At 43.4% G+C, this 13,872-nt stretch overlaps 1 protein-coding gene across 1 annotated transcript in view; it reads right to left on the reverse strand.

Annotated features, from left to right (window-relative positions):
* Positions 1-13,872, reverse strand: part of LOC146962784 (cyclin-dependent kinase 17) — a 46,324-nt gene continuing 32,452 nt past the window's right edge. The window contains exons 5-17 of the mRNA XM_085768941.1: positions 8,328-8,453; positions 7,083-7,139; positions 6,883-6,997; positions 6,653-6,747; positions 5,422-5,484; positions 5,179-5,302; positions 4,949-5,069; positions 3,337-3,434; positions 3,104-3,209; positions 2,866-2,908; positions 2,220-2,310; positions 1,992-2,069; positions 1-1,483 (exon numbers count right to left, since the gene is read on the reverse strand). Of these exons, the coding sequence (XP_085625067.1) occupies positions 1,443-1,483; positions 1,992-2,069; positions 2,220-2,310; positions 2,866-2,908; positions 3,104-3,209; positions 3,337-3,434; positions 4,949-5,069; positions 5,179-5,302; positions 5,422-5,484; positions 6,653-6,747; positions 6,883-6,997; positions 7,083-7,139; positions 8,328-8,453 (1,158 nt within the window). The 3' untranslated portion in view covers positions 1-1,442. The remainder of the gene's footprint in view (positions 1,484-1,991; positions 2,070-2,219; positions 2,311-2,865; positions 2,909-3,103; positions 3,210-3,336; positions 3,435-4,948; positions 5,070-5,178; positions 5,303-5,421; positions 5,485-6,652; positions 6,748-6,882; positions 6,998-7,082; positions 7,140-8,327; positions 8,454-13,872) is intronic.

The following is a 13,872-nucleotide window of genomic DNA, read 5'->3' on the forward strand; positions in this document are numbered from 1 at the left end:
AAAAAACATTCCAAGTTGTAGCTTTACAGAGGGTTTTATCACTGCACTGTGTCATGAAATGATGTAGCACACAATGCTGTGTAACACTGCACCATGTAGTTTTTACAGTGTGGTGTTTTTTGGGATTCAACTAAGATGTAAAGTATTAATATCTGAGCTTTAGAGGAGTTGAAATTCTCTTTCTCTCTCTCTCTGCTGACTGCAGCTCCACATGTGATGGTGAACAGGAGCATTCACCAAAATGGTTCAACTGTTTCCTCAAAGCGACCAGACGCTTCTTGCCCACCGCTCATCTACTGCACATGTGAGGGACACGGCAGACAGAGACATGACATGGGTCTAAATGAGAGCAGGGATGCAGTGACCACTGGAACAGAGCTTCACTGACCACACGGTCAGAGGTTGAGACCTGTGAAGCTTCACCGTCACGTTCAGACACAGCTCACACACTTCAGTCTTCAGCTTCAGTTTGAAATGCTTTCCTTTTCTTTTGTGTACAAACAGCGGAGAGCAGTGGTCCCACGGTGAGGGGGGAAAACAACCACCCCGCGCCCAGTCCCCAACACCCCACCTCCCAACAAACATGCCACATCGACACTGTTGTTTCACAAGGAGAGGTCAAACGTCACAGATACGGAGAACACATCTTAATACTGTTGGGTAAGGTCGGTCCCTGAATCCAGAGCGACACGCCGGAGAACAAAGAGTTACTGCAGAGAGATTAGAGCAACACCACGGAGTCTGGAGTGAGGGCTTCTGTGGGAGGCTGGTGGGCTTCCTGTGGGACGTCACGTGACTTCCTGTTCGGCTCCAGCTTTCTTCCTCTTTCGCTGGTGCTCCCTGCTTGTCGTCCTCCTCCCTCCTCAGGTTTGGTCCTGTTGTTGTTGAGCCAGAACGAAACGGCCGCCGGGTCTGTTTCATTCTGGACTCTGTGCTTCTTCAGCCCGTCCACTCCCAGGCCCGCTCAGAGTCTGTTTGAAGTGTGTGTGTGGGGGTGGGAAATCCAGAAGGTGTCGAGGATCATCCAGTGTGTCTCACCCTGGAAATGCTGTGGAGTCCAGTCCCCGGAAGCTCGGTGCACACGCGTGTACATGTATGAATATCGTTTGGCCTCCGAGCAACAGCAACAACAACAACAACAACATGGATCACAGCATCAACATCAGTGGAAACAGAGTAAACCTCACTGACATGCTCAACTGTGCACATCGTGGACACACACACACACACACACACACACACGGTGTGTAAAATACACAGTAGTAGTTTAGCAGCAAAAAATCCCCCCTCCCCCCCAAATAAATAAACAGATTCAACCTGGAGTCTCTCGCTCAGAGGGGTGTGTGTGTGTGTACAGGTGGTGGTGGGTGGGTGGGGGTGTGGTGACGGGTGCGGTGGGGGTATGATGAAGTTGGTCAGTCATCCGTCCTCTTCCGTGGACATTAGAAGAGCATGCTCTGCCTCCTGTTGATCTTGCTGTTACCTGGAGACAGAACACAGAGTCACATGATGAGGAGCAGCGATGAAGCTCATCAACACATCTGGAGGATTTCTCTGATGTCATCAGGTTATGTGACCATGTCCTCAGAATTGAGTGACATGGGGCAGTACCTCCGCTAAAGGAAAGAGGTGGGGATCAACCGTCTCCATGGGAACTGTAAAACTGTTCTGCAGTAAACTCTCTTTCGCTGCTGCAAATGCCTCATATAAGGAAACATTTTAAGACCAACAGCCACTCCCTCAGCTAAGGAAAACTTAAAGGTGTCTTAGGTAGAAAACTTAGCTGGAATCACAGTAGAAACTCAGTCAATCACAGCCCACCACTCGTCTGTTAATTCTGTCTCTGTCTTATGATGGACTGATACTGGTGTACCTCTGTAATTATGATGATTAAATTAGATAATAACCAAGAGGCAGCATCAGTTTGTCTGTTTTCTGATGTCACATCATCATGTAGGAAGAATCAGGATGAGTCCCCACTCCCCGCCCACCTGAATCTGGGTACGACGAGTTCCTGTAGCCCGGGTCTTTCTGCAGCTGCACCTCTTTTAATGTGAAGAGTGAGATGCCTGCAACACAGGACAGACAGACGGTCAGAGAGACGGTCAGACAGACAGAGAGACAGACGGACGGACGGACAGACAGACAGACAGACAGACAGACAGACAGACAGACAGACAGACAGACAGACAGACAGACAGACAGACAGACAGACTCACTCTCTGGCAGTGTGTGTACTTTCAGTCCCAGCTGTCTGAAGTAGGAGTTCTTCATGGCCTCTTCAGCTGAAATCCTCCTCTTGGACTCGTACTGTGGAGACACAGACAGTGAGCATCCAACATCCAGCTGATGAAGCAGTGTGTGGTTGTTGTGTCTCTGGTCATGGGGCTGCTCAGACCACTGAGACAGTAAAGAGCCCCCTGCTGTCCACTGCTGGTACTGGAGGCACCAACATCTCAACACAAGTGTGAACAGTTTAATCATGAGGGAGGAAGTCAAAGTGTCATCTCTTTGATGGAGTGTACATAACAGCTTGTAACCAATGAACACTAAAAATTGTTGTGATTAATTTGATGCTCATTTTGACTATTACATTTGTTTAGAACTCATAAATGAAATCACATTATATTACAAGTGACCACATAACAGTCATAATAAAGATAACAATGATAATTTATAGAAATTTCACATAGGATGTTTCCATAATTCATTATTTAGTAACTTTAATTATCTAATGTGTATGTAATTTATATTACACTCCACAGTGCTTTAAACTAAGAGAAAAACAAAAAATGAACAAATAAAAACACGTTAGTCTGTTGAGGATGAGGTGCATTCTGGGTAATCAAAGAAGTTCCCACTCACTCTGAGGAAAGACAGCAGCAGCTCGATGCCTTCACCATCCAGCCTACAGGAGACAAACAGTTACTAGGTGTTTGACTGAACTGAAGCTTCAACATTTCTACGTGCTGCTGTAGCTGTTGTGCTGCAGGCTGAACATAGATTCAGGGGAGTGAATAGTGTGAAAAGAGTTTTGAAAACTGTCATATCAAGATATCTTCACATGATGAACTGAGCTCAATGGTGCTACAGGAAGTTGTACCTGGGGGCGTGGTTGATGATCGGCTGTGGTTTGTATTTGGGGAAGTTGTAGGACTTGAACTCTTCGATGGAGGAGATTCCCGGCCAGTTCTCCTCTGTGGGTGTTCCTGAACACAGCACAGTCACGCACTCAGTGTATTTCCACGTTCAGTGAACCAGATAATAATGGGGGTGGGGGGGTGGGGGGGGGGGGCAGGTTGCCATGGTGATATGGTCTGGCAAAGAGTTACTTACCCAGTAACCTGAAGATGAGGTGGAGCTCGTCCTCCACGGTGGAGCCGGGGAACAGAGGCCGACCTGCAGCCATCTCATAGAATATACAGCCCACGCCCCTGAACACACAGTCACATGACAGCTGTGAGAGTCAGTCAATACAATAGATAAAGAGTGTCAAATCAAAACACTAAACTATTTTAAGTAACATCATTAAAGATCTAAGTAGTATAAAGATAGATGCCCATGTGTACTTCCATTACAAAGCAGGTCCTGGATCTGTATCAATACTGTGAAAGTATCAAAGCCTCAGTCCACAGAGAAATGCACACAGCCGTGTTCACAATCTGAGCCTTAAAAAAGTCTTAAAACCTACGTCAGGACTCGTGTTACTTTGTGATGTCACATGCTATGAATGTATCTTGAGTTAGGCATCTTGTCGTAATTCTGTCCTTGTCCCAGTTTACATGCAACAGGGAAAATTGACGGTGTCCTTCTCCTCAACATAGGTGGTGATATGCCTCGTTTCACTTCACGGACCCCTTTCCAGTCAACTTTTCTGTCACAGAGTAAATAACTGGAAATAAATAACTTATGGCCCTTTTCCACGAGCGCGACTCGGCTCGACTCGCCACGGCTCTACTTAGTTTTTTGCTTTTCCACCAGCCCCTAGTACCAGGTACCAGGGTTCAGCCCGGGTTCCAAGTGAGTCGAAGCGATACTAAAACGTGATGTCAACCGACTGCCTTCCACTGATTGGCCAGAGCGTTGTCACTGCTGGAAGAGTCGCAAGCGCGACGTCCCACAAGAGAATCAAACCCGCTAATTTTAAGCAGCAGCAGCGCCCACTGATCTGTAATGAGACTGTTGTTGTTCTGTCACCTGAGTTAAATGATGCTGTGTAGAAAACCACACTGTGGTCTGTAATCGAGGTGCAGACGAGTGAGTTTAGAGCTGACGAGAGGAGAGAAAAAAGAGAGCGAGACGACACAGGCGTAGCCGCCGTGACATGACGACCCCGCCCACGATGAAGAACTCGGCTGGAATGGAAAAACACCTAAACTGAGTAGAGCCGAGTAGAGCTGTAACTGTGTAGTTGAAAAGGGCCATTAGAGTTCTCAACTTTCCAACCAGGTTGGGTCCGACCTCGGGCCTCCATTTAAAAAAAAAAAACACATCTTCTTGCTGGTTGCACTGGGTGAAATGCACTGAATCGGCGCTGGTGCATCAGCCCAGGCGCTTTTTTTTTCTTCTTTTGGCTCGGCTTCTATGCCACACTTTGTGCCGTCTCTACTGTTGTGAAGCATGCACATGTGCGGGTAGATTAAGGTGTTTACATGCAGAAGAAAACCGGTTTCCAATATCTGGGTCTGTTAGTCGGATTTGGAGAAGTCCAGTCTTAGTTGGACTAACATGTTTACATCTGCTTTAGTTGTCCAGTTATAGTCAGATTAAGGCCATAGTTTGTTTGTTTTTCAACTGTCATCATACTGACAGTCACTGCCCTCAGCCGCAGAGACTCACCATCCACCCTGGCAGGATTTGGTTTCTACATTTTTACTGGATCAAAGATGAGGAAAAAGAAATGAAGCAATCTGGAGCTTTGGGTGTGAGGTTGCTGAGAGGCTCATACCACATGTCGATCTGTGTTGAATACTCAGAGGATCCCAGCAGAACATCAGGAGGCCGGTACCAGAGAGTCACCACCTCGTTGGAGTAGGTTTTAGTTGGGACAGACTTGGCCCTTGCCAGACCTGCAAACCCACCACAGGTGAGATTAGGCGAGCACATTATCATCACACATCCATCCAACACGTTTTAATACAGTTATCTCAAGTTCCTTTGCAAACATTCTCCTCGTACCAAAGTCAGCCAGTTTGAGTTCTCCTCTCTCGTTGATGAGGAGGTTCTGTGGCTTCAGGTCCCTGTGGAGAACTTTCCTCTTATGACAGTACGACAGCCCTCGCAATATCTGGAACAGGAAGATCTGGAGAGACATGAAGAAAACCTCTAATGTGACCAACATGTCTCATAAACACTGGTTTTATTTGTCTCACTTCCCCAGCTCCAGACAGATGGTTGGAAGAACTCGGTGGTTGTCCTCACCTTCACATTGTGCATGCTCATGATGTTTCCACAGTCGTCCATGTACTGCTTCAGATCCTTGTCCTGCAGGGGGGGAGACAACACTGTCAGTTACACGGTGGATACCATCACACATAGACAACATCAGAACTTATGGTGCCATTTCAGTTTCTGGGAAATACAGTCATCTTCCACCAACACCTGAACCTGGAGAACCTGATTAGCTATGCATTTCATCACTCCCAAACAGAAGTCTGAACAAACTGGTACTGAGCTATCCTACTGAAGGCAATCTGTTGATCATGTTTATGTTGTCTGGACTTGTCCTTCTGCTCAGTTTCTCTGGAAGGATGTAGCAACAATCACCTCGACAGCTCTGTCTTTGAATGTCAATACAAGATTCACATGCTTCTGTCTTGGTATATGTCTGATGGGATAAGTAAACATGATCCCCTTTTCTTAAATGATATATTAGCATTTTCTTGGTACAATTATTGTCAGAGAAATAATCACGGTTACGATTATCACGATTATTATGCATTAATAAATTTCACAACATATGAATGTGTAAAATCAAATATAGTCAAAATATAATTACATTACTCATTCTTTACACAAAATATTTCAAGTATCTATTAATATACGTATGAGCAATTTTTAACCCCCCAGGGGAAGTGTTTGAAATATTCAGGTCATACATTGTAATCTATACCAAATGTTTACATTTATTTTAATCGTTTTTTAAAATTTTTTTTATACAAAAGACACGCTAACATTTAAATTCCTACCAATTCAATGTTACGTTAGTTAAATGGACCAGTATCTGAGCATTTACCTTTTTTTTGGCGCACATCTGCCGATATGATTCCGACATAATCTTTTTTGGGAAGTGACGTATTTAGGAATCTTTACGATTAAGTAATTGTGGCATTTAATACCACGATTAATTGTGAAAACAAGTAATCGTGACATCCCTACTGGCAGCAAGTAAAGAAAACCTTTGACACCATACTGTCCTCGGGAAAACCTGTCCTGCTGCTGGACATTTAATTATTGTTGTGAAGCCTCAGCATCTACAACCGACTCCATACGTCTCCAAAAAGAACTGAACGGAGAAAAACAATGGTTTGTAGTCAGGTTATTGCTGCTGTTGTTCCAGAAAATAGTTTAATTTTAATATCCAGCTCTTTCCTTTAGTCTAGAACCATCAGTATAAAAGTGCACTGGGAGCGTAGGACACTCTAAACCTTACCAAGTACTCAAAGACGAGTGTGAGACTCTTGTCAGTGTGAACGATATCGTGCAGAGTCACAATGTTGGCGTGTTTGAGGTCCTTCAGTAACGACACTACACACACACAGAGGGAGAGATAATTTAAACATGAGCATGGTGATGGTGTCAATGGATAATAAATATTACAAGGCTAAAAAGTAAATCTGGATCAAACCAGGTCAATCTGTTGAAAGCTGTAGCTTTGACTACCTTCCCTGATGGCCGTGCACGGCGCCCCCTCCTCGTGCTCCAACCTGATCTCCTTCAGCGCCACCAGGTTGTCTGTGAGTTTACTGCGTCCTTTGAACACTGTGGCGTAGGTTCCCTGAAAGTGACACATGATGCTGGGTCAGCATCGCTGCTGATGATGTGTAACTCTGTGTGAGCAACGGGTTTCAGACACTCCTCACCTCTCCCAGTTTGTCCAGCTTAATGTACGTCTCCAACTTCCCAAAACCGATCTCCGACTGCAGAAGAGAAGGATCAAACACAAACAACATGATTAATCAGTAATTAGACGACTAAGGCAGGCGTTTGCAGAATGTGAGGTTTCATATGTCATATGTCACATTATAGCTCGTGTGTGAACTTGCAGGAGTTTGGATGTATTTGTTTGTTTTTTGGTGACCTTTGTATCCTGCATCTCACTTTCCACCTTCACTACACACCACTTTATAAATTGTCTTAACTTAAGTCCTGTGGATACAATTACCTCTGATGTCCATCATGAACTAATGTCTAGACATCAGGGAGGAAATACAATCCAGAGCTGGGAGTCACTCTGCTGCTAACAGTGCTAACAGGAAGTGCTAACGGCTGACTTCATGGCTCAGGTTCAGCTTCAGCTTCAGGTTACTTTTATTGGACTGATAGTCAAACTTTTTCTGCAGCTGAAGTAAGTAAAGCGTCCACACACACCTCAGACAGACAACATGAGACCGTAAAATAAAACATTTTAAACAGTTGAAAATTGTTAAAACAATCCAGACAACAACTTAATAAAAACAAAGTAAAAATTGAATTCAAGGTGCTCCTATGCTAAAAAATACCTAATAAATACAGAGAGTGAATAAACAAGCATTTCAAAAAACACTCAATAATTAAATATGCCACCAAATCAATACATACATACCTAAGAGAGTTGTGCAGTGTTACCTAATAGCTTGTTCATCAGTGTGATAGCAGCTGGAACAAAGCTACTATTAAAACGCTTGCTTTAACACCTTGGAATTAAAAACCTTAATAATAAGCGTGACCAAACCTCTTAAGTCCAGCTCTAATCTTGTTGAGAATCTTAAATAGAAACATAAATAGTCTCCATCAACATGTTCTGATAAACTTTCTCTATAGGAACCTGAACTCTATTGTGTAGCTGCTGAAAACATCAGGAGCTGGAGAGAGAAACACTGAATAAATCATGTGTAGTTACATTACATGTCATTTGTTCCTTTAGACACTCTCAGCTCAGTGTTATCGTCTCGTCTGATGGACCAGAGGTGGGAGGTGAGCACTTGTGACTCCATATTAAACCTTCCCAGACTCACGTTGGGCCAGTTGCCATGGTAACCAACAGATTGAGTGTGGGAAGGGGAGCGGGAGTGCTGCAAAGCAATAAAAGGTGGCACACAAACGCGCGCGCACACACACACACTGACCAGAGAGGCTCGGCGGGAGCGTCGGCTGAGCGGCTGGTCGAACGGCGGGCTGCTGAGCTGCAGCTTCTCCAGGTAACCGTCAGGGATCCTGATGTCGGCGGGCAGCGACAGACGCTTGTTGAGATCCTGCAACACACACACAAACACACATGATCAAGTCTTGTTTTCAATCTGACATTCCTGATCCATTCATTTGGAAAATCTTACAGTTTTTTTTTTGTTTTTTTTACCATCGCTATGACCACCTATGATCTTCACACAGTTAGCCCAACATCAGCCTGTGTGGGCTCTACAATTAACACCTTTTTTGTTCTTTTGACACAAATACATCCATTTGACACATTTAAAATTTGTTTTAACTTCTTTTACACACAAGCTTAACTAAGACCAAAACAGTAGATGTTAACTGCTACATTTTCAATTGCTTTCACATTGTTTGTCAAAACAGAAAACCTCATGTTCAAAGCCAAACCTAAAGGCTGAAGTAAACAGCAGTTCACTTTGTAGACTGAAACTAATTTATGACCTGTATTTTGTTTCATTGCTTTTGAAAAACAGTTGATTGAGCTCATGCAAATACATCAATCACAGCTGATTCCCATCTAGATATACACCGTGACCCAACATCTGTAAATGACCAGCAGCTATGATGCAGATTTTTCTTTTTCTGCAGTGATTTTCAGTTGCTTTACTGTCGACATTTTGTCAATATTTCTCCTCTATTTTTGTAAAGTGTTCATTCTGCAAAGATAGGTTGGTCACTTTTTGTAGTGTTTGCAAAAAAGAAACAAAATATCTGCATTTCCTACCCAACAAAATCTAAATGTAGAGAGGTTCAAAGGAAACTACAGCACAACAGTCAATTTATCAACCATACAATATCCTGTTGATTGTAAAACAGTAGATCTGACACATGTAAAGTGATTCAGTTTGTGTTACTACTGTTATCAGTTGTTAGTGTTTTTATGACACTGTGCTGTGACTGACTACATGTTTCTGTTGAAGACAACAGTGTTTTTGGTAGATTTGGTGAATTGTGTTGGTGTTGTATTTCAGAAATGTTTAGTTTTACACTGTGTGATTTTGTGCATGAAATTAACTGTTTTGGGAATTGTGTGTTTTAGGTGTGATGTGCGTTAACAGTTTTGAAAAAGTGTTTATAGTATTGACAAACGGGTCATGGTGATAGTAAAAAACTGTAAAACAATCTCTACACTGCGTTGTGTATTTTTAATGTATGAAGTCTTTCTACATGATTAAGATCTACATTGAATGTCCTTTACAGTGCATCAGTAAAGGAACATTTATGTAATCTGATCTCAGAGCAACAGTTAAAACATCCTCTCATGGTTGTGTGTCACACTGTTGCTCTTCTACCATCTGCTCATATCACCACAAATTGTGAGAAAATACACCGGTACAAGCTCCGTGTCTGTGCGCAGCATGAGACGATGTAATGCTACTGAGCCTGCCCACACACACACCCACACACACACACACACACACACACACACACGGTGTCTAAAACAGGCTGTGATGTCTTGCTGCTCCCACAGAGACAGGTTTCAGGTCAGGCTGATCGGCATCTTGTGAAGTTTAAAATAACAGTGCTTACAGTTGAGAGAGAATAAAAACACACCGTATTCATGTTTATTACCGTCAGTGTGTGTGTGTGTGTGCTGGTGTCTGGCTGCTGTGGACTCATCACATCTATTCTAGGATCAAACTGAGACCACGTCTGACAAACGTAATGTTGAGAAGAGTGAGTGGAGTTTGAACACAGAGAGGAGATGTCAGAGTTTTTTATCATCGGCTGTCATCTCACTACTGTAGCTCTTTGTCGTCCGTGGTGATGCTGCTCACAGACGCCACAGTGAGAGTTCAAATAAAATAAAACCTCTGGATTAAATATATCTCTGTCTGGAACAGGAGAGATGTTACATAATAAGCCTTTATGCTTCTTCACTCCAACACATTCTGTCTGTCTCTGAGTTTCATCTGTTTTTACTGAACATGAGTGTGTGAAGCATGTCTGACTTTAAAGGGACATTGTGTAACTTCTCCTGTTATCTATTCATGAAAATCGATTATTTCGTTAAAAAGTATGTTTTTCATTAATCAGTAATCCCCCCCATCAACAAACTGAAGTGTTCCTTTCAGCTCTAAATTTGCCGTTCACATCATTCATATATACATCGAGCGGGTAAGCTCGGTGCTGGCTGCCATGTCATGTCGTCATGTTTTTACGTTCAGTGGCAGCGTGACGGTAGGAAACCACGGAAACTCACCGGAGACACCGGAGCTGTCGGCTCAGGTCGAGGTGGCGTCTGTGAAAAGTCACCGTGGTAACGCAGTGAGGAGGAATGGAGCGTTACACTGATGCTGCATTCACCTGCAGTCGGGCAGACGGCCGTCGGTAACAAACCAGATGTCATTTTAGTCACAGAAGTCGAGAGAAAGCCGGTAAAACGTGGGTCAGGTAAACAATATGACATCGTCATGACAACATATTGTCACGTGTATTGTCTTGCCTCGTGCTGATGGACCACTTGTTTACATAGAGACTTGTTTATGCCGTTACGTGCAGAGGCTGTCGGCCGTCTGCCCAGTTTCACGTGAATGCAGCATGAAAAATACGATTGAGTTGCTTGCGATATACAACTGCAACGCTAGATCGGAGTAATTCCTACACAATGTACCTTTAAGATACTGCAGCATGTGTAAACGCTGACAGAGGAAGTAAGTCAACTGACACTGTTTTCTATTCTTATGGAGGCGAAGGTCTGTTATATTTGGGCTCAACATTTTGAAAGTGGTGGACGTCTACAAAGGGACACTGCTTACTGTTCATTTTTAATTTGGATTTTTGTGCGGTTACTTTAGTTTTTGGATGCTTGCATGTGTGTATGCACGTTGTGAGATGCTGCTGCATTGGAACAAAAAGGCTAGTTTTAATTGGAAATGAAATCCGTGATATGGTTCATAAAGTAAATCCAACACTTGATAATGTGATCATAATTGACTCATCTATGTTCAAACCTGTCACCATAGGAACAGTGGTTACATAACCTTAGAAGTGAGGCTCCGTGGTGTTAAATGTCACTTATCCACAAGCAGCAGAGAAGAACAGTAAGAACAGGTTTGAGTTGACAGATTTCTGATCCTGTAACTAACAAGAAGAGTGACTGCACAGGAGGATACTGAATGATGTCACACCTGGTGTGTTCAAGAGATTTTGGGTTAAAGTCCAGTGAAAGAAAATAAAAATCTGTTATTCCAGATAAACCTGTAGAATAGTGCTGACAACTGTCCACTGAAGGATTCCATCACTTCACCTACTTGAAACGTTATAATGATCATCACGTTCATGCACCTTGTGTGTTTCTGTGTGAGAGGACAAAGCTGACGTGTGTAACACTGAAATCTGCTTGTCTGTTATTAAATCAGTGTAAAGAGACTGGGACCTCGGCCTTTTCACTGACACAACACAGCTTCATTACAACCTTCAGCAGCATCAGGATCATTCTTTGTGTTTTTGTGCTCCAACAAATGAGATAAACATGAAAACAACTGAGATATAGGCCAGTGTGTGTGTGTGTGTGTGTGTGTGTGTGTGTGTGTGTGTGTGTGTGTGTGTGTGTGTGTGTGTGTCTAGCACAACACCACTCAAACATGTTGTCAAGGTGGCATACACTGCTCTGCCAGCAGGGGGCAGACAGCCTCCAGGTTAAGATGTTTCATCTATCCATCTATCCATCAATCTATCCATCTATCCATCTATCCATCTATCTCCTTATATAATCATGTGTGTGAAGCACTACATCAGACTGAGAGGAAGCAGAATGATCAAAAATGTCCTGAAAATCTGTGGCTAGAAAGGAACAGTCCCATGATCCCACAGTCTGTTTCCATCTCATCCCGCTGATTTCTTATTTATTTATTTATTTGTATTTATTTATAGAGTGAGTGTGTCTAGTTCTTCCTGTGGGCCATTAACAGATCCTTCATCATGTTGGACTCAAAGCATTTGAACAGCTTGTGGTTGGACAAGCGGAACCATGATGAACTGGAGAAGTGTGAAAAACAAAAGACAATTTATACCTTCATTTAGATTTGATCTAAGTATGACTAATCTGCTGATGCTGAACTGGTGTTTCAATGGAAAGTGATGATTTTGTGATTTTGAAAGGTACATCTTCATTACATACGTCCTCAAAGAACGTTTACTCACCCATATAACTTGGGTGTCATTAGGAGTCCTTCCCACGATAGGTAGATCCATTTGAGAGCCGTGTATATCCATATAGAGCGAGTGATCGGGGCACCAAAATGCAACCTCTAAATAACACATTATCTGCCACGAAACTCGTTCTGTTATCGTCATCCTGGGTCTGTAGAAAAATCTGACAAATATTCAGCCATGTTGCACAAAACTAGCAGCAGCAAATTCCAGGTAAACAAGCCGACCGTCGCAGAGTGAATGAGCCGTGCTGTGGCTGCACGTAGTACTCAGAGAGATGACATCATCTAGTTCAGAGGTCAGTAGGTCAATCTACAAACCCCAGATGATGATAATAGGAAACTCAAGACTCGAAGGGGAACAGCACTAGTGAATCATGACATAATATTGGTGAAATGAACGCGTTTCACAGCTGATAATGCGCCCCGATCACTCCCACTATATGGATAATATACGTCGTGGCAGTGTTGGGAAAGTTCACTTTCTACATGAGCTACTTCAAAGTTCAGTTCACAAATTTTAAAATGAACTAGTTCATAGTTGATTTTTTTTCAATACGTTGGTGCGAGCTTATTCATATTGCCACAGCCCATATAGAACCACAGACAATGAAACTATGTGTCAGATTTCATCTTGTATCCAATTTTGAATCCTGATCCAACAGGGTTTACATTAGCGGTGTGACACTGTGGTGGCCAAATTGGGTGGTTTTCTGCTACATATTAAGGCCTGTTTATGGTGTGTTTTAGCTGGGGTTTCTATGGAAATCTGCCACACTCTTGAACGAAGTCATACTGTGAGAGAGCACCGTTCACAAACGCCAGAATGAACGCGTTCACAAAAACGTTCATCAAGCGGAAATACAGTACGTTCAGTTCATGTTCACCCAAAATATGAACAAGTTCATGAACAATTGTTAATTGAACGTGTTCAGGCACAACACTGACACGCCGCTCTGGAATGGATCTAAACATCGTCTGAAGGACTCCTAATGACACCAAAGTTATACGGGTGAGTAAACCACCCTATTCTATGCCAGGTTGTAAAAAGCAGCACTTCTCCTTTAACAAAGGAACAAAGGCGACTTGTATCCCAGAATGCCCTGCTGCTGAGACGGTGAACATGTCAGGATCACACTCTGCTGTGGTCCCCAAGGACCAGAGCTGCTATCAGTATCACCCATAGCACATTAGGAAACACACACTCCCCCACCAGCCCCCCCACGACTCCATCTCCCATGAGAAGCAGAGGAAGAGGGGGGTGGAACGCCGACTCTCGTGTCAGCCGTGTCTGCAGCGGCTGTGT

Source organism: Trachurus japonicus, chromosome 23, assembly GCF_045865225.1.
Source record: "Trachurus japonicus isolate A0001 chromosome 23, Traja_1.0".
NCBI classification, from domain to species: domain Eukaryota; kingdom Metazoa; phylum Chordata; class Actinopteri; order Carangiformes; family Carangidae; genus Trachurus; species Trachurus japonicus.